Below are 26,288 nucleotides of genomic sequence, written 5' to 3' on the forward strand. Positions count from 1 at the left end.
AAGAAAGGAAGAAAGGAAGGGAGGGAGGGAGGGAGGGAGGGAGGGAGAGAGAGAGAGAGAGAGAGAGAGAGAGAGAGAGAGAGAGAGAGAGAGAGAGAGAGAAGGAGTCCATCTGCATCTCTGCCTCGCGGCTCTTACATCTAGTGCTGAAATCTCGAACCCTTTCAAGGTCTTCCAGGCAGAAAGCCCTCCTTCCTCACTGCCCCAGGGCCATTCCTTTGGAAGCTCAAATTCGCTATATACTCTAAACAGCCAGCAGCCTGACCTGAGACCTCCAGTCTTCATAGCCTCTGGCTTCATGAATAGTGCAAGTCTTGTTGATAGAACCTCAATCTCTGCTTTCTTCTGACCCCTCCCCATCCATCTTCCTCTACCTCTTCTCTCAGACTCTCTGGTCTCCAGGCTGATCACTGCCATCCATGCACCCAAAGTCTGCAGGACAAGGGAACTCAGAGGCGCACTGACCAGACTCCAGAAGTTTTAGGGGCTTCTTCCTCCCTCTCTGAATCACAAAGGCTTGGAGGTTCTGAGAAACATCCACAGTTAACTTTGTGGTTCCCCTAAACCTTGGTAGGAATGGTCCCTCCTAACAAGTTCATTTTCATCTTCCCCCTAACCCTGGAGGACACCCCAGGCAGTAGAATAAGACTCCACACCAGTCCTGCTTGTCGTTGCAAATTTAAACCAGACTATAAAATGGGCTCAAATGATCGACCCCAAAGGCTCTCCCTTGGCTCGTCTCCAAGGCAGTTTAAAAGCACTCATCTTTTTAAGTTCCATCTGCCATGTTCATTCAATGATCCACTCAAATCTGGCCTAAACACTCTCACTGGGCCATTGTCAGCTCCAAGTCAGAAATTTTGGATTTTAACATTTGGATTTCGATGACTTTTTCAAATGAACCATCAAGTGGTCTAAGGTGCCTGTGCTTGAGGACTTTCACCCTTCGCTCTCTTGCCTTTCTTTGCAGTCTCTGTTTTGCCCACCAGGTCCTCCTCTATCACAAAAAACCTGGTCCCCACGTGAGCCCCTCCAGTCCCCTGGCTTTTGGTCCAGCCAATGATGCTCCTAATGACCCCCCTCCCTGTGATGCTCCCACCACGCCTGCCAATAGCAATCCCCCTGCTGTCCATCCTTACCCTCCACATATCCACACATCTGCTCCTGGGACCTGAAACCACCATCGCTGGTAGACAGACACTCCCCACAACACTCCTCCCTGTCACCCTCCCCTTCCCTCACCTGGTCTAGGGCAACAATGTCTCCTCTATGTGTAAGGAAGGAATGGCCCCACCTAATGTGGCCTGCCTTTCACATGGGCAGAAACGGACATTGTAGAACAAGAGTGTGGGGTATTCTCTGAAAAGTCACTCCATTCTGAACACAACTCACAGAATAGTTCAAGTCTTTGTCCTACCTGCAAATGATACATGTTCGAGCCCGACCTCTACCCTCACATAAGAAGGAATGACAGTATCTGGAAGGCAGCCAGGGACCACACTGACAAGCCATCAACAAAAGGACAGCTTCCCTCTCATGGGAGGAGACAGTCCCTTCGAGGGATCCATATTGGAATTAAGAAGTTGTTCAGGGTTCCAGAAAAATCCCTACTCTTCCTGTCCCATCTCACTGGGGTGATAACAAGTACTGATGTGGACATCAACTCTCTGGAGGGGACTTATTCCATGTTACACCATGTCCTTTTCCTGTGTCAGTCCACTCCAGACATTAGACACAGCTCCAAAGACTAGAAAAGGGACCCTAACTCCTCAAAGCAATGCCTCGGTGTGGCTTTTAAGGTTTTTAACAACAGAGAGGATGAGGCCAAAGGAAAAGGAAAGAGACCATGGAAAGAACCCGAGAGAATGTCACGCCAGCTTCCAATTCCTGGTAGTGACTCTCAACAAAATCCAGCCTAAGCCTCCACCCACTATGCCCAGGAAGCAGGATCAGCCCCCTGGTCTTTGTTTTTGATGCAATCAGTCGGCCATTGGGCTGAGACTGTCCTGACCCATGGCCATCTTTCAAGGCTTTTCCAGCTTTGGGAGATGGGTCCCCTGGAAGATGAATTCTCAGTCACATCATAACCGATGCCCTCCTCACAACTTCTGTCAAGATTCCTCTTCTGCTAGGCAGTGGTGGCTCATGCCTTTGATCCTAGTACTTGAGAGGCAGGCGGATTTCTGAATTCGAGGCCAGCCTAGTCTACAGAGTGAGTTCCAGAACAGCCAGGGCTACACAGAGAAACCCTGTCTTGGAAAAAAAAAAAAAAAAGAAGAAGAAGAAGATTCCTCTTCCAAAGTCTTGGTCAAATGGAGGGGCTTGAGTTCTTGGCCTCCAACCAAGGCTGATCTCGGCTTGTCAAAACTCAGGGAGAATGGTATAGCAACTGGTAAAAAGATCCCTTTCATACTAAACACAGAGGCCACTGTCTCCGTACTCACTAAGTGGCATGGGCTAGCCCAAACCACTAACCTAATAAGAACAGGAGCCTCAGGCATTGACCATAATCCACCATGTACCCCTGACTAAGCTGGCCAGCTTGGCCACGCACTCCTCACCCACTCTTACCCTAATGCCTCAATACTCACTCGCACTGTTAGGCCAGGGTCTCTTGTCTAAGCGTAAGGTTTCCATATTCATCTCTCCCCTTGAGAATGCTCACCATTTCCCCCTCAGCCTGCACTCAGGTGACATCCCCACCCAAAACAAGACCTCCACCTAAAGCCTTTTGCCCTTGGTCAACCCCCTAGTCTGCGACACCTCAAATTCCTCATAACTAACCATCATGGTCCTGTCTTTCTAACCTAGAGAGACCCTCAGCCTTTGACATCCAGAACCGATATCCTCTCACCCCTCCCCCACTCATCATGGTCATTAGCCTATCGGTATGTGACTATTACAAGCTGCCCTTTAACCTCCACCAACAAAAGCCCAATGGCACTTATCACGTGGTCCAGGACCTCTGGAAAACCAACCAGGCCGCTGTTTTCTCTGTTTCCATGGTCACTAACCTGTACACACTCTCTTCCGCCCCCTCCTCTGCTGCCTTCTTCTCTATCACCCCCTACACCCTGCACCCCAACCCTGCTTTGTCCTTGCCTGGGAGGTCCCGGATATCCTGCAGCCCAGCTCTTCTGCAGCCCTTCCCCCACAGACCGTCTCTACCACTCCGCAACCTTCCTTAACTCTCTGTCCTCTTGGGATATAGGGTCTCTTGAGATCTGCCAGACATCAGTCACCCACTGGGACCTGTTTCTCTCACAGGAGAGGAGAACTATACCTCAAGCCAGAATAGAAGAGGCCCTAGCCTACCCACCCCACCCTACACACCAGGAGAGAGCTGCTTGCATTCCTACTTGTGTAGATGTTTGGATTTCTTCCCCCCACCCCCTTGCTGCTCAGCCTCTTTATGAAGCCACTGAGGGGCCCCTGGGGGAGCCACTCTTGCCCCTCCCAATCCTTCCCTTCTCCACAAAACGTATTCAACTATATTCCCTCACATACCTCTCCATGAGCACTTCCAGATCTACGAGAGCCCTCTATCTCTTTTATGTGCGAACCAAGGACAAGCCCTTGCAATATTCTGCCAAAAAGTGGGGGACACATGCTCTCAATAGCCAATTGCTCCAAACAGTTGGACATGGCCACCAGATACTGGCTGCTCTGTCTCCAGGCACTTGCCACAGTGGCACTGCTTGTCTCCGAGGCCAACAAAAATCTCACCTCCCAGGCCCTCCACATTGTCGGCCATGATCCTTTCCCAATGCTACCCTCATCCAGGGTCCAGCTTCTCCAGGCCTACCTATTAGATCCCAACCAGGTCTCTGAGCCATGCCTACCCCTCGATCCCACCACACTGCTCCCCAGGAACCCCTCCATGTCCTCAGATCCCCTTCACTCTGAGACACTCGACCTCTCTTCTAACCCTTTGCCCACGGGGCCCTGATTGATGTGACTAAATGTCTTCAAGAAGACCCCTGCAAAAATTTCCTTTTGTTCCTGGACCAGAAAAGACTCATGAACTGTGGCTGCCTCCAGACAGGACGTGTTCCTCGGAAACATAACAGTGGTTGCACAGGCATTTACTGCATTGATTTTGCTAGTTCAAGGGCACAGGCAGAGCCATCCACACAGGGACAAAAAGTCAATTCATTTATTGGATGGGGTGGGGGCATAAGGCTGGCATAATTTTGGAGTTACCCATTTAAAAAAAAAACACTGCTATAACAATTACAGATTGGGGTTATACACTCTTGGGGCAAATGGCCCCTCCAAACCTCACAGTTGTCTCTAAGGGCCAAAACCATTTCTGTTTCTGTGAGCACAAACAACTTATACCATGAGCACCCCAGCCTGCAATGCACTCCTGGGTTGGGGACCCCACATTCATAGTCACTCCTTTAATCACACTATCAATATCATAAAAAATGATCCAGTGGCAAATTTCAGCCATGCCTCACTGTCCATGGCTAGCCCAGAGCTGGGGAAGGATTTCTGGACTTGTCTGAGAGTCAGCCAAATGGCACATACCGGGTAGTCATACCCACCCTAAGGCAAACCAATCTGCCAATAGATGACTCCTGCTTAGCTTCTATCAGTGAGGTTGTATACGACCAGAAACAAATTGTCCCCAATCGGTTCCCGTGGCAAGGGCATCAAATGGGACTTGCTTTGTGTGTCAGGATGGCACTTAACAGTAAGCTACCCTGAAGGGCAATGGGCCACAGTCTTCCCAAGCTAAGCTTGGATGCTCTCCCAGGATATAACGTTTATCAATATTTTGTCTATAAGAGCAGAATAAAGACAAGCCTCAGGCCACCCCTATATTCCTAGAGGGACATCAATGAGAGAGTTCCAATGGGCACAACATGGCCAACCCTATCAGATGAAGGAAGACCTGACCCTGGTACAACAAAGCATCATCACCTGACAAAATCAAATAGATTCCCTGGTCCCCCAAAACCACAGAGGACTGCACTTAAGGACTGCCAAAAGGGAGGCATAGTCTGTGCCTTCCTAGCCGAAGGATGCTGTTTTCATGTGAACCAATCTGGCCCAATAGAGAAAACACTCAACAACTATTAGAAAGAATCAAACACAGAGAAAGGGTAGACTACTTTCTGGAAGAACACCTGACTGCTTGGGGACTGTGGGTCACCCCCTTGGCAAGCCAATCATTGTGACTGTGCTAGCTTTACTCTTTGGTCCCTGCCCTGACAACTGTCTCACTAAACTCCTCCAGCAAACACTACAAGCTTTCGCCACCCAGAGGATCATGGGAATTTTTCATGAGGGAAAATACCAGCCTCTATCCTACCAGGTAGGGACCTCAACATACTCCTTCCATTGCTTAGACCTTTGGCCCTCCCCTATATCCCCCCCAAGCTGGTAGAAGCACTCCCTACCCCTCCCCTCATTCTCTTTACCCTTCCAGAGTTGGAATCTGTTGAATACTGACCTCGTGTCGTGAGGAAGTGAGTGTCTGCCTCTGTCTCACTTTTCTGACACCACAGGAGTCAGATCTGGGGTGTCCCAAATCCCAGGTAGGGCAGAGGACATGCTTCCTGTCGTGTGTGCACAGAGGAGGTTGGTTTGATTCACACATAGCTCCCTCCTCAGCGGCATGTAATGTTGGAGGCTGGGGGTGAGCTGTTCTGGACATAGGCTTCCTCCCAAAGGCAAGATGCAGTGGCCTCCAAGCAGGGGAGTGATACCTAGTTTTTAGCATTTAGGGAAATGCAAACCAACACACAGATGCCATCTCACGCCACAAAGGATGGCTATGGTGGTTTGAATATGCATGGCCCATGGTAAGTGACACTATCCGGAGGTGTGGCCTTGTTGGAGCAAGTGTGTCACTGTGTAGGCAGGCTTTGAAGGCTCCTGGTGCTCAAGTTCCACCCAGGCAGAAGAGATCTGCCTCCTGGTTGCCTTTGGATCATGATGTAGAACTCTGGGCTCCTCCAGCACTATGTCTGCCTGTATGATGTCATGCTTCCCACCATGATGATCATGGACTGAACTTCTGAAACTGTAAGCCAGTCCCAATTCAATGTTGTCCTTTATAAGAGTTGCCATGGTCATGGTGTCTCTAAACAGCAGTAAAACCCTAACTAAGACAATGGCTAAAAGCAAAATGGCTGTAAGGGGCAGGTGAGGTTGTGGAAAGATCACAAACTGACAGGTGAAATGGTGTAGCACTTAGGACGAATATCAGAAGTTTCTCAAGTGGTTGAATGTGACATTATCATAGGGCCAAAGCACTCTCATAGCTGAATACTCAAGAGAAATGAAAACCTGCCACACACTGGCTCTATTATGGATGTTTCAAGCAGCCTTCCCCCTACAGCATCCAGCAAGGATTGGACATCCAGCCAATGGGACACAATTCTGCAGGGAAAGGAAAGCCAGTAAGAAAGGCCCCATATCCAATGACTCCTTTGCTATGAATGCCCAGAGTGGGCAACTCTCCTGAGACAGGAAGTGATCAGGGGTCCTGCAGAGCAGAGGACCAGCTGGAGAGTGGCAGCAGGGGACTAGGCTGGGTTCTGCAGTTGATTGTGGTGATGGTGTGTACTGTACATCTGATTGAAAACTGCTAGTCATCTGTGGTGAGCGGGGATGGCCATAGCATCCCTTGAGAGAATGTAAGAAACAATGTATCTGTGGGAATGACAGAGAGGGTAGTATGAGGACCGCACAGTAACTCAACCAGGCTGACAAGAATGAGGGGTGAGGGAGGGAAGGACAAGTGGGGAACACAGTCAGCTCAGGTCAGCTAGGAATGTACACCCTAGACCAGTGGATCTCAACCTTCCTACTGCTGCGACCCTTCCTCATGCTGTGGTGACCCCCAACCATAAAGTTTTTTTTTTGCTACTTCATAACTGTAATTTTGCTACAATGTTAAATTTTGAACAATGTTAAAAAATAGAGTACAATTAAAAGCATAGAACCAGACTAAGAGAACTATCAAGCACAAAACAAAACAAGAAGAAAAGAAAAGAAAAAAGAAAAGATATTTATGGGAAAGGTCTTAAGCCCCAAAGCACAAAACAACATGATAAGTAAATACAGAAATCAAATGTATTAGAAATCCAACAGAAGCCAGGCGGTGGTGGCGCACGCCTTTAATCCCAGCACTTGGGAGGCAGAGGCAGGTGGATTTCTGAGTTCGAGGCCAGCCTGGTCTACAGAGTGAGTTCCAGGACAGCCAGGGCTACACAGAGAAACCCTGTCTCGAAAAACCAAACCAAAAAAAAAAAAAAAAGAAAGAAATCCAACAGAATTGAGAAAATTGAATTGTTCTGCAGACGACACAAAGCTTCAAGAATTTCACTTAGATGACAGACACAATTAATGCCTAATTGTTGAACAACCACTGAATATGCATTACGGATTTTTTAAAATGGGGGACAGCAAAATGACCCTTTGTGAAGGAGATTGCGGCAAAAGCCTAAGGATCTGAGTTTGATTTCTGGAAGTCAAAGAAGTTGAAAGAGAGAACCAACTTCACACAGCTATCCTCTGACCTAATTAAACAAATGACTTGTATTTGAATGCATAAATATGTGTATGCAAAACAAATTATGAATTAACAATACATGCAAATGAACACGGAAACAGTGTGGTGAGATTAAAGTCCACACAGATGAAGAAAGCAAAGAGGAGGAGCATTCCGGCTTCCTGCTCACCGCCCACTCGGGAGGGCGTGGCTTGCTCTCCCCAGCCCCACTCACCCGGCCCAAGAACTGCAGGAAAGTGTTGGAGAGCAACAGGTGCTTCTCAGCCAGGAAGCGGTAGCGCCGCTTTTCTTCCAGCTCGGCTGCTCGCTTGCTCTCGGACACGAAGGCCTGCATCTGTGCGTGCAGCCGGTTTACACTCTCCTAGAGGCAGGAGGAGAAGATTCTGGCTGGGGGCCTGAGCCCTTCTGACTCAGATGTCCCTTCTCCAGTCCTCCCCTGAACATCAGTTTGCATCTTCACCCTGTGACCCACTGGCCTGGGTACCTGGGTACCATGACTGTCTCTGGTACCCTGCACAGGGGCGTGCAGAGGTTGCCATAGAGAGGATGGTTTATGGAAACAGGAATGGAAGAATGAGTGATGCTCTCCTTGGAAGGGAGAGACTGGAGCTCATTAAAAGCCCCTAAAGGAAGCAGAGGTTGAATCTTGGGTTTGGATCCTATAGACAGAGGCAGGGATGGAAGCTGGGAGCGACATTGGCAGGGACTGGATGCTTCTTTCCAGGCACGATGTGGGTGGAACCATTTTTGCTACCCATTCAAGCTCAGCGAGGGCCCATGGTCCCATTTTCTCAGTGAGGCTGAGGAAGGGAGGGGTGCTGAGGGTGGCCGTTGGTGACTATCCAGCTTGCTCCCCACAGCTGTGCTCTTTTTGGGTGGAGCAGCTCACAAGGGTGCTAGGTTTTCCCAGAGACCTGCCCCCAGTCCCTCAAACGTTCATACCTTCATCTCCCGTGCGTTCTTGTCTCTCTTGCGTTCCATGCGCCATAGCTCAGACATGCACTTCTCCAGGTTGGCCGCTCGGTGGCGATACTCAATCTCGTAGTGCTGGCAGCTATCCTGGGTTAGGGCAGAGACACACAGGGGATCCCTACATTAAAGAGGTCAGGACTCAAAGTAATGGACAGGGACCGAAGTGGCACTAATGGGATAGCCCCCCGGGGCAGGTGGATGCTGGCCGCTCGCCTGTGTGGCCCTCTGTTGCAAGCGGTGTGTGTGTGTCCTGCCTGGGAGGGGCTGGGGTAAAGGGACAGACTTACTTTGATGAACTGCATGTCCAGCTTTGTGTTCTTCTCCATGTGTTGAAGCAGGTCTCCATGGAAAGTCTGCACCTGAGTGGGGCACAGGATGGACGAGGGTGCCCTTTGATCTAGACCCTAACAGATTTACTTGTTATCACAATGCTGCCTACCTCTTTAAAAAAAAAAATCCAGGCCGGGGGGTGGTGGTGCACGCCTTTAAGCCCAGCACTTGGGAGGCAGAGGCAGGTGGATGTCTGAGTTTGAGAGTTCGAGGCTAGCCTGGTCTACAGAGTGAGTTCCAGGACAGCTAGGGCTACAAAGAGAAACCCTGTCTTGAAAAAACCAAAATAATAAAAATAAATAAATAAATAAATAAAAATTTAAAATCCAAATTAAATTTATTTTAAAAATTAATAAAAGAGCTGCTCTCCTTCTGCTTTCAATTTGCTTTGTGACTTTGGACTAATTGCCATGTCACTCTGGGCCTCAGTTTCCCCAGGGCTTGGTCTGATGAGTTCTGATGCTGAGTTGGGTAGGGTCCTGGTATGATACCCTCTATAAGCTTCCCTGAAGCCTTGTAGGAATAGGATTGAACCCCGTGGATGCTGGGGAGGAGTCAAGCACGAGCCATTGGGTTCCAGTTCCATGGGAACAAGGTTACCCCATCCCTCTGCCATGTTCACTCTTGACAGCTCTGCATGTCTTTCCTGTATCCTTTCTTCCCCTGTGTAAGGCTTCGGGCTGCCCTGGGCCCTTCCTCTGGGGCTAAGATACTACACAGAAAAGGAATGCTGGGAACTTCCCCACAGGCAGAGAGTTACTACACTAGAACAAGATGAAGGTTCTCCCATTGTTGCTCCTGAGAATGTGTCGTGGCTGGTCTGCCAGGGGCCTTGAGGTTCCCTTTGGTACCAGGCTAGCCCTTGAACCACACCTGCCGCTGCCAGCCTGTGCCTGGGGAATGCTTATAAAAACAAGAAATAGAAGCATGGATCATTCTAGAACATCAGGCAAGTGTTCTTGCTGGGCGGGATTTCTGGTCAGGCCTTACACCTAACATCCTTGTCCATTCTTCCCTCCTCCTGACCCTGACTCTCACCAAAGAGACAGTCCGGGATTTCTGGGCAGACGCATCTGGGTGTTCCAGCCAATATAAACCACAGAGTTCAGGGAAGGTGTGGGGTTGGGCAGATCCTGAAACCAAAGCCACCCTATGACCAGAGCATTAGTAAAGACAGTGAATGGTAGAAATGTAGAAATAGCCTTGAAGCCCGTGGAAAGCTACAGAATATTTTAAATGTATCAAACCAACAAACTAGACATGCTCAGAACAAGTTAACTGGGAGAGCCTGCCTGTGGAGTTCGTGACCCAGGAAGCCACAGAACTTCACCAGTGGGTGTGGAAAGCAGAGCAGCTTGCCCTGAGTGCCTGTGGAAGTCCCTCAAGTACACCTGTGGGGCTCTTCAGTGCAGTGACAAAGTTGGGTGTCTTTTCTCTGTTGCTCACAAGAACTTTGCCTGTATTCTCATGTCTTGGATTCTGTGGAAAGCAACGTGGCTTCCTCCATTTTCTGTCCTGTATGAACCAAGGCACAAATGCCATGGACAAGGACCATAGATCTGGACAGCCACTGTGGTGGCCAAAGGTGCAGAAGACACAGGCTAACTCATCAGATAAACGTTGAGTGCCACAGGGTATGTGAAAGTCTCCCTCAGGCTGAAGTGGTCCTTCAAAGAGACTGAGTTGAAGCAAAGGTACTTGATGCAGGACTGCCTGTCATCAGCAGGTGGCTTGGGACACGCATACACACTCGCGGACACACACATACACACACAGAGTCACCAATTCCAGGGAAGGCTCAGGGATTCCTTCTACCTGTCGTTGCAAGGCACACTCACAGAAAAGGCACAGGGAATCGAGGCCAGCTGCAAAGGCCATGAAGCCCTGTGAGGGGCCAGCAGCTCATTGAGAACTCTTGCCATTGAGACCAGGAGCTGCCAGGCCTTTCTTCACAGTGCTGGGTGCCAAACTCAGAGCCTGGCACGCTAAGCTAGCTCTACCACTGAGGTACGTCCTTAGTGGCAAGGAGCCTTTTGAAAGCTGCCTTGAGGGAACTCCCCTAGCTCTTGTCCTCCTGTGTCCCGGCTCAGCCATCACACCAATACCTGTCCTCCAATGACAGTGTCCCACAACAGGACATTCCCTGTCAGTCTGGGGACTCACCAGTCCACACAGCTGACACTTGCTCTTCCTCAGATGCCTTCCCTCAGCCTGGTTAGTCCACCCCTTTTCTCCCTCTCCCTGGTAAGGTGGCCTCCTGACCCAGAAGGTACAGGCCATGGGGCTCTGCTTCTGTCACACCTTGGGAAGAGATTTTTGATGATTCCCTGCTGCACAGCTCAGACCCCACCCATCCCAACGTGACTGACTTTCAAGACCTTGTAGTCCCCGTGCTACAAAGCACCTTTGCTGCCAGCAACCCTGTTGGTCTAGGTCAGCAGTTCTTAACCTGTGGATTGTGACCCCTTCAGGGGCACATATGAAATATTCTGTATACCAGATATTTACATTGAAATTTGTAACAGTGGGAAAATGACAGTTATGAAGTAGCAAAGGACAATTTTATGGTTGGGGGTCAGCACACCATGAGGAACTGTATTAAAGGGTCACAGCGTCAGGAAGGTCGGGAACCCTTGGTTTAGTTGGTCAGCCTGGACAGTAACCCCAGCTTCTCCCTCTCACATCAGCCCTCCATCTCTCAGAGAATCCTGATGGCTCTGTATAGCCATCCCTTCCCCAACCATGTCACCCCTCCCCAAGGGATTGCAACTGCCCCCTGTAGTCTTTTCAGCTTTTGTCCTTCTTCTCTGTGCTAAAGATGCTAGTAAGTATGGGGCCACTCTCAACCTATTAGGATAGAAGTCGAACAGTAAACAACTGAGGCTTAGTTTTGAGACAGGGTCTTGCTATGTAGCCCAGGCTATCCTTTAACTTAAAATTCTCCTGCCTTAGCCTCTGAGGTGTTATAATTACAGGCATTCGCCACTTCGCCCCGTTAAGCGATAAACAATTGGAAAATGGAGTTGGTAATGCCGTTTACAACGACTTCAGATACATCAAATAGGACTGTGGGAGGTGTGGCTCAATGGGTGAAGCTCTTCCTGTGCAGGTGTGAGGATCTGAGTTCGAATCCCTAGAGCCCATGTAAAGCAGTATGCAGTAGCACAGGGAATCCCAGCGAACCTCTGGCAAGAGGGAAAGGAGAGACAAGAGAATCCCTAGAAGCTCACAGACCAGTTAGCCTGGTGTAAGTCTTGACAGAACAACAAAGAAGACATCTCAAATAAGATGAAGGTAAGGATTGAGACCTTAGGTTGTCCTCTGACCTCCATAACTACGCTGTGGCATGGCACAGTCAGTACTCACACACAAATGAACACATCCATATATAGTACACACAACCCACACAAAGATTTTAAAATGTCAGATAAATAGGCTCTAGCCTATCCTAGGATGTGTAACACCACTTGGCTGAAAAATGATGCAACACCACTTAGAAAAATAAAGGACGGCTCCAGTGTAGGGGTGATCTGAAGATACACGGTTAAGGTGACCCCCAAAGCAATCCCCATTAGATTCCAGCAGGCTTTCCTCAAGAAACTGACTCCATGATTTATAAATAAGCAGACAAATGATTCAACAAAGAGAAGCCAAGTTCTTAGCTCACCTGCTCCTGCTGCTCATGCTCAGCTGTGTGGTTGGGACAGCATAGAACAGGCCTACGGGCAGAACGTCAGCAGGGAACAGAGCAAGGGACAGACATGGCCCCCATGTGCCACCACGGGACAGAGCAAGAGCCCAGATATGGCTCCCGTGTGCTACCAGTCAGTTTCCAGCCAAGAGGGCTAAAGGAAACTTTTCCAGTGGAGTTGGGATATCTGATTATCCGTGGTGTGTGTGTGTGTATGTGTGTGTGGTGTGCGTGTGTGTGTGCACGTGTGTATGTGTACGACGTCTCTACATACAAAGATGAATTTGAGAAGGATCATCAATGGATGTAAAGCCCAGAAGACAGCTTCCAGAAAAAAACAGGGGAACACCTTTGCCATGGGACAGCAAATGTTTCTCAACTCAGATGTAAACACAAGTCGCTTACAAAAATTGATAATTCTTGCCCATCGAAGATTGATCAGGCTGGAGAGATGGCAGGGTGGGATGGGGGTGTTTAGAGCATGGGCTGGTCTTGCTGAAGACCTGGGTTTGGTTCTTAGCACGTACACAATAGTTCACAATCATCTGGGACTATAGTTCTAGGGGATGAGACACCCTCTTTTGGCCCCCACAGGCATTACCTACAAGTACACATATAGGTAAGCACTCATACATATAAAATAAATAATTTTCTAAAGATTACACTGTATGTTTGTAAATTCTTGTAAGACAGGATCATTGTACTTATCCTGACTGGTTTGAAACTCACTATGTAGAGCAGGCTGGCCTTGAACTCACAGAGATCTGCCTGCCCCTGCCTTCTGAGTGCTGGGATTAAAGGTGTCCTACCATCTGACCCAATGAATAGACAGGTCAGAGGGATGGCTCAGTGGTTAAGAGTACTGGTTGCTCTCCCAGAGTACCTGGGTTCATATCCAAGTACCCACATGGTGGTTCACAGCCGTCTCTAACCCTGGTCCCAGGATATCTGATACCTTCCCCTGGCCTCCATGAAGACAAAACACCCATACACATTAAATAAAAATAAAAGAAAATGAATAGATACTCAGCTATGGCACCTATAAAGCACAATATTGGCCAGCATGGCACTGTAAATCTACAGCTACCCCATTACTTTTCAGAGCAACCCCTAACTACACTTTAAACATTTGTCCTAATACCCACATGTGAGTGTGGTCCTCAGCCCTTGTCAAGGACACTCCTCTTTGACAGACACCATCACAGAAAACCACAACCGATGTGGAGCCGTGGAGCCCAGTCCCAGTGGCTACATCCACAAGACAACTCCTGCACCTAAGGCTCTCAGGAAACACTGTGGAACAGGGACTAGGAAGAGTGTATGACCACAGGATCAGGGGATTTGCTGTGAGACTGTGTGCCTTAGTCAGGGTTTTACTGCTGTGAATAGACACTGTGACCAAGCCAACTCTTATAAGGACAACATTGAATTAGAGCTGGCTTACAGGTTCAGAGGTTCAGTCCATAACGTCAAGGTGGGAACATGGCAGCGTCCAGGCAGACATGGTGCAGGAAGAGCTGAGAGTTCTACATCTTCATCTGAAGGCTACTAGCAGAATACTGGCTTCCTGGAAGCTAGGATGAGGGTCTTAAAGCCCACACCCACAGTGACACATCTACTCCAACAAGGCCATGCCCCCACTCCAACAAGGCCACACCCCTAATAGTGTTACTCCCTGGGCCAAGTGTATATAAACCGCCACACTGTGTCTCCCAGAAATGTTAGAAGCTACACTCATAAAGTCTCATCAACATAACTGCCTAAACTTGAGTTGAACAAGGAGGGTAGTAATGGACTTATCACTGCGGGCTGGGGGAACCCAAGAACTACAGGCCACCAAGGAAAGCTGAGAGTGGGAGAAATAGTCTTCCTGGGGAAGAGCACCAATCAGTTATCCAATACCAAATCGTCAGCCCTACAAATCGACAGAGCAGGTTATAATTAGGAATCTGTATGGACATATACATACATGCATGCATGTAACAGCAATTAACGAAGATTAATTGTAAAAACAGTTAATGAGGCTGTGAACTTGAAAGAGAGCAAGGAGGGGTATCTGGAAGGTCAGAGGGTGGGAAGGGAGGAGACAGATGATGTAATCTCAAAAATAAAAGAAATAACTAAAAAAGAAAAAAATAGATGGCGAGGACTGCATGCCTAGAAACCTTGCATACACAAGGCTAGGGTGGTCAGCCTGGGCTACACAGTGAGATACTGTCTAAAAGGTTTATAAAAAAAAGAAAAAGAAGAGGCTAGAGAGATGGCTCAGTGGCAAAGAGCACTGACTGCTCTTCCAAAGGACCTGGGTTCAATTCCCAGCACCCACATGGTGGCTCACAACTATCTGTAATGGGATCTGACGCCCTCTTCTAGTGTGTGTCTGAAGACAGCGACAGTGTACTCATATACATAAGATAAATAAACAATTCTTTAAAAGAAAAGAACAGACAGACAAGCTAAAATTGGGAAAAAGTATTCACTATATATATATATATATATATACACACATCTGACAAAGGATTCATATTTTTGATTAGACAAAGAACTCCTCCTATAAGCTGGGCATGTTGGTATTTTCCTGTAATCTTAGCACAAGAGAAAGAGGCAGGCAAAGGTCTGTGAGTTCAAGTCCAGCCAGGGCTACACAGTGAGACCTTTCTCTTAAAAAAAAAAGTCAGCAATAATGCTAAACAGATGTTCACAGAAGAAGACACACAGATGACCAGCAAGCCCGTCCCAGTCACAGCCATCTGGGGCACAAAGCAAAGCCACCGTGAGGAGCATTCCATACCCAAAGAGGACAAAACAAGATACAGCTGACTGTCCTGAGGTCAGCCAAGTAGCACCTGTGCTTGCTCGTCATGATGGGAGATCAGAGTCAAAGCCCCAGATGCTGTTTCAGAGTCCCCCATGGAACTAAGCATTTGTCAGGACCCCGGCCCGAAGATTTCACTCCCAGCAGAAGTGAAAACTCAGGCCCACAACGGACGTCAGCAAGTTCTCAGTGGTTTTCTTCATGACAGCCCAGAACTAACAGCTGTCATCTGGAGAGAACTTGCCCGGCGCCTTAGGGTTGGACAGACAGACTGTGGGTGCTCACACAGCCAAGTCTCAAAGCACTGTGACAAAATCAAGCAACCATACATGTGACACATGAAATTATAAGGTACATATAAAGTAGCAAATAATGATATAACAATGGTGACATGGAACTAGGTGGCCTGGGGCTTTGTTGGCAACCCTAGTCTAGCTCTGGTTTTTAACAGTGTTTAAAACACAAACCCAGAAAACATCAAATACCCCAGAGGAAGAGACTAAATTAAAGACAGGCTCTGAAGGTCTAACATACAGATAATAGAAGCCCCTGAAGAAACGGAAACAATTAAAAAAAAGCAAAATAATTCCAAAAACATAACTCAAGGCAATTACTTAAAATTAAAAAATAAACTTGAAAGGCAAGAGAAGTGGCTCAGTGGTTAAGAACACTGGCTGCTCTTCTAAAGGACCTGGGTTCTATTCCCAGCACCCCCATGGCAGCTCACAGCTGTCTGTAACCCCAGTACCATGTGATCTGAAACCCTCATACAGACATCCATGCAAAGACACCAATATGCATAACAAATAAAAATAAATCAACCATTTAAAAATTAAACTTGAAATTATATGGGGCTGGAGAGATGTCTCAGCACTTGCTCTCTAAATTCTAGGCCTTGAGTTCAAATTCCTGTGTGTGTCTGAAACCCAGTATTGGGGGAGGTGGTGGTGGGGCAGGGTTGGAGAGAGGCAGGTTTCATGAGTTTACTGTCCAGCCAGCCTGGCCAAAATGGCAAGCTTTTGGCTTAGTGAGAGACCTGGTCTCAAGATAATAAGACAGCAATAGATGGAGACACTGACATCACTCTCTGGTACAAAATAAGAGACATCAGAGAAGATGAGAAGGAAGAGGAAGAAGGAAAGGGCTGGAGAGATGGCTCAGTAGACAAGAGGACTTGCTACTCCTGCAAAGGAACTGAGTTTGTTTCCCAGCATCCACATGGAGTCTCCTGTCTAAATTCCAGGTCCAGAGGACACCCCCCTTCTGGCCTCCATGGGCACTGTATACACATGGTATACAGACATACATGCACGCAAAAGGCTCATAAGCATAAACTAAAATAAGCAAAAAAAGTAAAAGTATATCTGGGAGTGGAGGGATGATGGCTCACTATCTGCTCTTCCAGAGGACTCAGGTTCAGTTCCCAGCACCCACAAGGCAGCTCGCTCAGACAAACATACAGGCAAAACACCAATGCACATAAAATTAAAAAAAAGTTATTTTTAAAAAAGAAAGAAAGAGTCGGGCAGTGGTGGTGCACACCTTTAATCCCAGCACTTGGGAGGCAGAGGCAGGTGGATTTCTGAGTTCGAGGCCAGCCTGGTCTACAGAGTGAGTTCCAGGACAGCCAGAGCTACACAGAGAAACCCTGTCTCAAAAAACAAGAACAAAAACAAAAACAAAAGAAAGAAAGAGAAAGGAAGAAAGAAAGACTCCATCTGAGGTATGGTTGATGGCTCAGTGGTAACATGTCTGCCTCTTAACCATGAGGGTCTGAGCTTGGAATCCCTCATATAAAAAGTTGGGCATGGTGGCATGTCCCTGTAACCTTAGGGCTCAGGGACGGAGACAGGCGGGTGTCCGGTGCTCACTAGCTACCCAATCTAGCTGAACTGCTGAGTTCCGGGTTCAGTAAGAAACTGTGTTTCAAAAATTAAGGGGAAGAGAGCTAGAAGACACTGATGTCGAACTTTGCTCCGCTGCAGGTAGGCATTTGCGTATATACAGGGATGCCCTGAAACCTAAAAGCAACATCAAAGCCAAAAACAGCATGGGGCTGCCGGGATAAAGAACTAACTCCACAGCTATAGCAGCTAAGGAGGGGTGGGGCCAGAGTGCCTGGACCCACTGCAGAGCCCAGGAGAGGACAAACTCCCAGGATCCCATCTGAAGGACACAGAAGCAGGAGATCCAGCCTTTCCTGGCTAAAGATCTTCCACAGAGATAACCATTGCTCAGGACGGAAATGCACACAGGAGGCTGACACCGCTGACACTGATGGTAGCAATAATGGTTTTGGGTGAAAATATCAAATTAGAATTGAGAAGGAATGCTTGCTGCTGTCAGCGAGCTTGGAAAGAGTTTTGTTCCTAGCATCCATACAGGGTGGCTCTTAACCATCTTTCACTCAAGCCCCAAGGGATCTGACATTGTTTTCTGACCTCTACAGACACCTGCATACAGGTGGCATACAGACATATATAGAAATAAAGATAAATATTTTCTAAAAATCAAATTAGGGCTGGAGAGGTGGCCCAGTGTTTATGAGCACACACTGCTCTTGCAGAGGACCTGAGTTGTGCTCCCAGCATCCACATCAGACTGCTCTCAAGCACCTGTAACTCCAACATCAAGGATGCCCTCTTCTGGTCTCCATGGCAACAGAGGAGAAGCTTCCAGACGCTGAGGGTGGAGGGAGGGGAAGCCGAGTTCTGGACCTGGGAGGTAATGCTGCCACTGGGCTGGGCCACCTGTCACTCCCATCACTCAGTGCTTAGTGAGAGTTGCTGTATTTATTTTTTAATTCTATTTGGAAAAGTTTTTTTTTCTTTAATTTAAGTGAGAGTCTGTTTTCTTCACTCAAAAAGCTACTGATAGGGTCACTTTCAGAAAGCAATGACCACCCTGGCCCTGTTACTGGGTCATCTTCTGCCAGCTCTGCTGCCCCCGGTGTCCCTATCCCTGGGGGACTTCCCCAGCTCCCCAAGGCCTGCCTCAACACCCCTTTCCTGGGCATGGCTTCCTTTTGCAATCCCCTAACATCCTCATCCTGTCTTCCTTTGCTCCATGGCAAAGTTTGAATTTACTGTAGGGCACACAGTCACTGACCATTTGTTTGGTCTGGCCCCTCTGTGGGAGGGTGAGTTTTCTGTTTGTATCCCAGCCATTTCCAACGGTGCCTAGAAGTCTGTACAGAACTGAGAACCAAAGGGAGAGGCTGTCGTGCTGTTCTACTTGGTGTGGCTCTGGCTGGGGGCCCTGTCTAGTTGTCACAGCCAAGATGTTGGTGTCTGGAGAGGCAGCTCTCCTTACAGAGTGGGCCTGGGTGACATTTGTCCCTGCCCAGCCCAGGTAAGCATAGGAGCACAGAGAGCCAAGTTCCATAACCAACAACCAAGTCCAAGCAGGTGCTGGGGGCCTGGTACTGTGCCACCAAGGATGTCATGTATAGTACCATATATATTTCCATCAGAAAAAACAGTCTCTGTGTCAAGGAGATCACCCTAACTTCCAGCCCTTCACAAGTTAGAAAGCAGGAACTGTCAGTCAAAAGTCCCTTCTGAGTCTTCCAAGACCCCTTAACCACCAGGCCACGCCCATTTCTTCTCCCTGCCTGGCCTCCAGGCTCTGGTCTGCTTCTTCCTGCTGCTATGCACTCTGGGAAGCTCTTCATCCATCTAGCAAGCCCCACTTTCTTTCACACCCAGGGAATCCCTGCCTAGAGCCCCTGTGGAACCTGGAGCCACAGAGTAAAGAGGACACACCCCAGCCTTTGCTGGTCCTAGATCAGAGCGGAGCAGGCACAGTCAAGTTAAGACGTCATTAGCCCAGCTCAGAAACCCAGAGCTCAACCTGCAAGAAAACGGTTCCTTAAGATAGGGTCTCATGTTGCCCAGGGTAGCCCCAAACTTGCTATGCAGCTGAGGATGACCTCAAATGTCTAGTCCTTCTGCCTCTGCTTCCTCGGTGCTGGGATTCCAGAGCTATGCCACCATGCATATCTTATGCAGGGCTGGGATCAAACCCAGGGTCTCCTGTGTGCTAAGCAAGACCTTTCTATCAACAGAGCCACATCCCCAGCCCTGGTAAACAGCTTCAACTTATTAATTCAGTGTATCTCCCCCCAGAGAGCTCTACCAGGGAATATAGTTATCTCCATTTTTCTTTTAGATAGGTAAACTGAGGTCCAGAGTCCAGGGCTTTCAAAGCCAGTAAGTGGTGGAGCCAGGCTCTGAGCCTGAATAGTTTCCTGTCTTTAATCTTGTGCTAGGAGCAAACAGAAGCATCTGCTGTCCAGGAGGAGGGAATGCTGGGAGAAGGGACACCTGTGCCAGCCTGTGGGAGGAAGGGCTGGTAAGTCCCAGGCCATGAGAACAGCAGTATAGCATGACCACACCTGCAAAGGGCCAGCTGTTCAGGGGAGCAGGGCTGGGACTTGGGGTGTGGACAAGACTGCTGGCCGTGCCGGCCCAAGGCCTTTGCTGAGACACCTGTATTTGCTCCTAATGACAGTGAAGGTGTGGTCAAACTTAGAGTGACATTCAGATCCCAGGGGCTACAACTAGGGAGATGGAGGAGCTGGGGCAGGGAGGGGCAATTTCCTGGGCCTGTTGTAATGGACCTTTGCCTCCTCAGCCTCTCCACTCATTCTAGAACTTCGGGCAATGATGCCTGGACCCCGAGACTCAGCTCCTTGATAAGATGGGACAGAAAAGGTGGTGGCAGCTGGGCCTGTTGAGGCTGCATCAGGTCAACTAGGCTCCATTGTTACCAAGGGCCAGTGGAGCCCAAGAGGTTCCCCCTAGATGTGGGTTTGAGAGAGCGAGCTGGTGTGCCCCCCCATATCCATGATGCTTGTGCAGGTTTGTATGTGTGTGTGCCTGGGGCCACGTGTACATGTGTGTGTGCACGCATGTGAAAGCTACAGGGTGACAGCTGGTCTTTTTTCAAAAGCTGATTCACAAGGCTATCTGGCTAGCAAGCCAGGGATCCCCCTGTCTCATCTCCGCAGAGCTGAGATTATAGGCATGTGCCACCATGCTTGGACTTCTACATCGGTGCTGGGGATCTGACCTCAGGCCCTCATGCTTGCAGAGCAAGCTCTATACCACCTGATCTGAGCTCCCAGCCTCAGCGCCTCCTTCCTTGAACTGCAGCCATCTGCTTGAGTGATTCTGGCCCTGGGGCCTGATACTCACCACCACCTCCAGGTCTGAGTTCAAGTGCCGCTGGGTGTCAGACATCTGAACCAAGATCTCCCCTGGAGGCAAGAGAGGTTGTCTTTAGTGTGGGGAGCCTGTTCTACCTGCCTTCCTCCTGGCAGAAGTCAGCCAAGCTTGGGATATTCCTGGCTAGATTAGGGACCAAAGTCCAAGGATTTCCATATGGCTCTCTGATTTAGGACTTGGCAACTCTGGCTTACAGGAAGGGATAGGGAAGAGCTGGGGTACAGACATGAGAGATGGGGCTCGCACTGGCCACAGGCCTGTGTTGAGGTGGAGGCTTTAGGAAGGTACATGTACAGTAGGAAGTCCCGGTAAACCCTAGAGTGGACCACACAGGCCCAAAGCCTGAGGAGACAATAAGAACACAGGGAAGCTGGCTAGGGGTGCCCATGCCTTTAATCCCAGCACTTGGGAGGCAGAGGCTGGTGGATTTCTGAGTTCGAGGCCAGCCTGGTCTACAGAGTGAGTTCCAGGACAGCCAGAGCTATACAGAGAAACTCTGTCTGGCAAAACAGAATAACAAAAATAAAACAGCAAAGCCCAAGAGAAGCAAGGGCCTAGAGCTGGTGCAGTTGGCAGAGGCTTGGGGAGACAGAGTCACCTTACCCAGAATCTGTGATGTGGAGCTCTGTAGGGCCTGCTCCCCAATCTTCTGGATGGCGCTGAAATATACCTCAGCTGCCTCAGACAGAGCTGCAGGAGAGGTCAAAGGTTAGGAACAGTGCTCAATCTGCACTACCCTGATTGTGTGGAAGAGATACTGAGAGGGGATGGAGTCGGGAGAGGTGTCCCTGGGTGATGTCCAATACTACCAGAGAACAAAGAGGCCCCTGCCCTGGCTGCTGCTGAGGAAAACCTTCTATGTGTCTCCTGTGGAAGGGCTACAAGCCTGTGTGCCCAGGAAAGTGTAAGTAATGTGTTGTTGTAAAGCTAAGGGCAGGATACATAGTGAGGGCCAGCTGTGTGGAAAGACACCTCTGCTCTAGGTGTGTGTAGGGCAAGGGCGGGTAGTGGAACCCGGGGCTGAGGGTGAGCCCGCAACTAGTAAGGTGCTGAGCTGTGGTTGCAGCCCCAGTGAGGGCAGGGGCTGAGTACCAGGGTAGACTCACCATGAAAGGCCCGGAGATAGTTGTTGCCCAGATACACCAGATTCTCCAGGGCGGGATTAAACTGCTCCATGATGCTCTGGACCCGAGGGCAATGGATGCCGGCCATGGTGGTGAAAAGAAGGACAGATGGACAGAAGCACTTAGCCCTGTGAGGCCACCCTGACCCTTGGGGTTACCAGAATCCTGGCTGCTTCCTACGGAGGCCTTAGAGGCATCTTCTAGGAGCCAATCCCAAGCCAGGTGTCCCTCACAGCCAGCTTCCAACGCACACTTGCCTCAGAGAGGTTTGGTCCCTCCTGACATGGTGAACCTCAGAGGTCTCTTGGTCTCACTGGTTGAATGATACCCACCTATCTAATGCTTCTCCACTACTGGACACAGCTCAGTGGTCTGTGTCCAGGCCTCACCAGGATACCTGTTGATATTACCCTACATCTCAAAAAGACCCCCCCAGGGGTCCACCTTGTGGCTGGGTTACCACCCTGGGCTGTGGTCCCCTGGAGGGACACTCTGGGTAGTGGAAGTGACCCCCACACTTCGAACTGGGCCTTGACTCCAATCCGGGCCGCACCTCTTGGTGACCTTGAACAAACTGTTTAACCTCTTGTGTCTCATTGATCCAACAGGCTGGCTACTTCCTACCTCATGGACGAGGGTGTGTGAAGCGTGCATGGGGAAGGGGCTTGCATCTAACTCCCCAACCCCACACCTCCATGCTAGCCCAGCCTGGGCTCTCCCTCTGTCCTGAAGCCGGCCTAGTTTCTACATGCTGGCCATGGCCCATGAGCTCACCTTGTAGATGGCCATGGTGGACCTGTAGAACTGGTCCATTTCGGGGGCCATGGAAGGTGGTGCTGGCACTGAGGCAGGTGGGACAGCCTGGCTGGGAGTGCTCGGTGCTCAGTGCTCTGGACAGGTGGCAGGAGGCTGTAGAGTAGGGCCTGCAGGTGCAGTGCAGTCTGGGAGGAGGTGGCTGCTTAATTATTCACCAGCCCGGGGGGATGTCAATGTGATCTGGGGCGTAACCAGACCCCACGGGGAAGGCGTCCTGTGACGCAGGCAGGCTCCTGTGACCTGCCCTTCAATTATTTATCCCCTGGGCGTGGACTGGTGGGCAAGTGTGGATGAGCCACTTTCCCAGGTCGCCTCCTACTCAAGGCCCCATCCCTGGGAGCACCTGTGCTGTCCTCTGTCCTATATGGCCCACCTTACGGGTCTGGAGCACACACCCTCCTGCCAGAGCAAGCCGAGGCACCCTGGAGGTAAACCCATATGGAGGACAAGCCTGCTCTGACAGGCCTCATCTCTGCTTGGGACCCAACACCTTGAGGGGGACCCTGCCCAGCTAGCCCCTTGTCCCCGCTGTGCTGGGGACGGAACCCAGGACCTCACATGCTGGGGAAGTACTTGACCACTGAGTTGCTGCTCCAAATGGCAGCAAGGATGACGTGAACATGAGTCCCACAGACTCTCGTCTCTCACTGCCCAGCTCTAGGGGTCTCCTAGGTCTCCCCGGGCAGATGGGCCTGGCACTAACTCTGCTTCTCTATTGGCCTGTTGTATCAGGTCATGTGTGCGGGAGCAGGGCTGGGGGCACATTCATACAATGGCACACACTGCAGAAGTGAACTTGAGTGTAAACCCGTTTATTTCACAGTTGAGGTGGCCTTGAGCCCCTCCCCATTCTCCTTCCAGAGGAGAGCATGTGCACAGGATTGACCTTTGGGAGCTAGGAGGGCCCCTAGTGGGGTGGCTGCAGGGTGGAGAGGCTGGCAGGTGCGAGGGGCAAAGTCCAAGGGCGCTGGATTCCATTAGCCTGGATTTCATCTGAAGATGGGGTGGAACCCCATTTCTCTAGTCCCTGACATCAGGAAGTGGGAAGAAGGGGTGGGCAGCAGTGGCCAGGGAGCCTGGGAGGACCCTCTGGGCACACTGGCACCTTAGTGTTGACCTCTGCTATGTGGGGTAGTTGATGGAGTCAGTTGTCCTTCACAGTCAGGGAAAGGGGCTGAGGGGCACTCTGGGCTTTCAGCCGAGAGTGGTAAAGTGCAGATGGACCAGGAGAGGTGCCTCGTGGGGAACCTGTTTGTGCTCCGAGCCCTAGTCTCAGATGGACATGGAGCTGCCAGGCCTAGCATGGCCCTCAGTGTGCCGGGCGGCCTGGCCCACTCCTGCCAGCAGGACCCCGAGCTCAGGGAGACAGCAATAGCTGGACAAGCTTCTGAAACTCCTCCCGGTGTTCATAGATGTAGACCTCGGTCTCCCAGAGGGCGTTGACCAGCACTGCATCGCTGACCTCATCCAGCATGATGTCTGACCCTAGCTGGGGGTTTAGTCTGTTGAGAGAAAGGAAGGAGGAGAGGGTCACCCAGAATGAGCCACACCCGCCTGGATGTGAGGCCACCAATGGCTGGCAGGCATGTGTCCATGAGTCTCATTGGGTCATGGTGAGGCACAGACCTCTGTCGGTGACATGTGGGTTGGTGGGTCTCATCTGGGTGGAGTCAGGCTAGGCCTGAACCTTACCTGAAGTACTGGATGCCGACCATCTCGCACCAGGCCCGGGCACGGTCCACAGCCCGCCCGTCTGGATCTGTGCACTGGTGGGAAGCAGTCTCAGTAAGGCCAGGGCACAGTGCCCTGCTACCTACCCTCTGGGCTCTGGGTTCTAGGCATTCATTAGCAGAGTGACTCTACGTAAGTCCACCTCTCTGGGCCCCAGTGACTGGGCTAGCTGTGCAGAGTCCACCCAGGATCACTGAGTAGCAGTTGGGGCTGTGACAGAGGCCTCCCCTCCCGCCCTCCTAGAGGTTTTGTTCATTTGCATTCCAGCCTTCCATATAGCAGCATGCAGTAAGCAACCTGCGGCCAAAGAACACTTGAAACCCGCACTGGAGCTTCACTGTGGGACCTCGTCAGCCTGGAGACGGAGACTGGATGGTCTCCCAGAGCTGGCTGACAGGGGTGGAGACCCCAAGGGAAAGGATTCCAACTCACACAGTCCACCACCATCTTGCCCAGTTCTTTGGCTCCAAAAACAGTCTTGGCCAGTTCCCAAGGGTTGCTGGGACGAAAGACATCTACACAGGTTACAGGCACTTGAGGGGACTTTCCTGTTCCCAGAGAAACGACTATGGACAGTTTCTTCACCTTGTTGCCCTGGCCCTGGGATGAGCAGGAAAGGGTGGTCAGAGGGGACTTCCCGTAGATAGGGAGAGGAGTCAGAGACAGGCCAAGGCTGGGCGCAGGGCTGTGCGGGGCAGACACAAGGCCTTGGAGCAGGAGCACGCCCAGAGTCCAATCCCAGCCAGGCCCTGCAGCTGCTCCCTGAGTGGGCATCATCACAACCACTTCCTGAGACAGAAGAGGGCCTGCTGTGCCACAGGGCAGGGAGCTGAGGCTGAGCTGACTAGGGGCAGCCTTACACCAGCTCTGCTGCCAATCTGCTGGGTGAACTTGACGGGATTCCCTCCCACTTAGACTGCACAAGTCTGAGGCTGCGTGAACACCTTCAGAACCCCCACCCTGCCTGCCAAGGATGCATCTCAGTTCTCCACGGCTGTACTGGGACTTCCATGACTGTGGAAGCCAGCAGTGTACCTGGCCAGATGCCTTCCAAGTATGGCACCCACTCCCGAGGGCACTAAGACAGGCACTGTCACTAGCTGAAGATTAGAAAGCTGTGGCAGGGTCAGATCACCCACTGTACTGTTCCACCTCCCCTGGCACACGGCCTCGTTGCCCTGCTCTGACAACTTGGGTGAGGGCCACTGCCTGTCCTTGGCTCACTGCCTCGTACCCAGAGGCCTCAGGATAGTTCGAAGCTCAGGAGCCCTTCCCCAGATCTCAACCCTCTCACAGGGCTCTCCTCCCCCTGCCTCTGCAGGTGCGCTCCCAGCACTGACACGCCCAGGAGTAGTGTTCTGTGCAAGGAGTCTTTAAGGAGGATGTAAACTCTTCAGGAGAAGGGTGTGTCCCCACCGAGTAGCATCAGGTACACAGTCTGTACCGTGGCCCCTGCACTAAGGTGCTGGCCACTGATCTCAGACTTCTCTGTACTCGGCATGCCCGGGGCCTCAAAATTCTCCTAGCATGGATACTGCCTATCAGACAGACCCCTCAGGAGATATGATTGCCACTGAGTATTGAACAGGCAAGGGCGTGCATCACCGCTGTTCTCATCAGCAGTGTGTGGTCGTGTCCAACCCCGAGACCTGAGAAGGCTCTCACCTTGCGGATCATGTCCTGATTGTATTCATGGATTTCAGTCATGGCATCCAGCGTGGGGTTATTGGCCAGCAGCCCACCATCCAAGAAGCGTCCATTGGGCCGAAAATACGTTGGGGCTGCCCCACTGCTCCGGGCTGCCCGCCATACCAGCTGGTCTAGGGGTGGCGAAGAGGGTGGGTCAATGACGTAAGATCTATCCTTTCAGATCTCAGGGTAGGTAGGGGAGTACAGGAAGAGGGGGAACTAGGAAGTCTCTAGAACCAGGGCCCACAAGGCCTTGCTGCTGGGTCTTGCTATCCTGATGAAAGGCTGTGTGACACTGTGGACTTCCAGGTGCCCCTTGAACTCTTTGAGGCCTAACAGGCTTCAATGACACTTGTCCTTAGCC

The 26,288-nt window shown here is 50.5% G+C and overlaps 2 protein-coding genes across 6 annotated transcripts in view; both read right to left on the reverse strand.

Annotated features, from left to right (window-relative positions):
- Positions 1–22,652, reverse strand: part of Baiap2l2 (BAI1 associated protein 2 like 2) — a 29,977-nt gene extending 7,325 nt beyond the window's left edge. The window contains exons 1-7 of the mRNA XM_028789991.1: positions 22,463–22,652; positions 21,671–21,746; positions 21,168–21,254; positions 20,535–20,596; positions 8,788–8,859; positions 8,471–8,587; positions 7,743–7,889 (exon numbers count right to left, since the gene is read on the reverse strand). Coding sequence (XP_028645824.1) covers positions 7,743–7,889; positions 8,471–8,587; positions 8,788–8,859; positions 20,535–20,596; positions 21,168–21,254; positions 21,671–21,746; positions 22,463–22,513 — 612 coding nt within the window. The 5' untranslated portion in view covers positions 22,514–22,652. The remainder of the gene's footprint in view (positions 1–7,742; positions 7,890–8,470; positions 8,588–8,787; positions 8,860–20,534; positions 20,597–21,167; positions 21,255–21,670; positions 21,747–22,462) is intronic.
- A 643-nt stretch (positions 22,653–23,295) lies between these two features.
- Pla2g6 (phospholipase A2 group VI) overlaps positions 23,296–26,288 on the reverse strand; it is a 41,421-nt gene continuing 38,428 nt past the window's right edge. For 4 of the 5 annotated variants that reach the window (XM_028789869.1, XM_028789867.1, XM_028789868.1 and 1 more), the window contains 4 exons: positions 25,901–26,055; positions 24,668–24,835; positions 24,197–24,270; positions 23,296–24,006 (listed from right to left, as the gene is read on the reverse strand). In XM_028789869.1, the coding sequence (XP_028645702.1) occupies positions 23,862–24,006; positions 24,197–24,270; positions 24,668–24,835; positions 25,901–26,055 (542 nt within the window). In that variant the 3' untranslated portion in view covers positions 23,296–23,861. The remainder of the gene's footprint in view (positions 24,007–24,196; positions 24,271–24,667; positions 24,836–25,900; positions 26,056–26,288) is intronic. The other variant, XM_028789870.1, reaches the window with a different exon arrangement.

This window comes from Grammomys surdaster, unplaced genomic scaffold (assembly GCF_004785775.1).
Source record: "Grammomys surdaster isolate TR1022 unplaced genomic scaffold, NIH_TR_1.0 125852, whole genome shotgun sequence".
NCBI lineage: Eukaryota > Metazoa > Chordata > Mammalia > Rodentia > Muridae > Grammomys > Grammomys surdaster.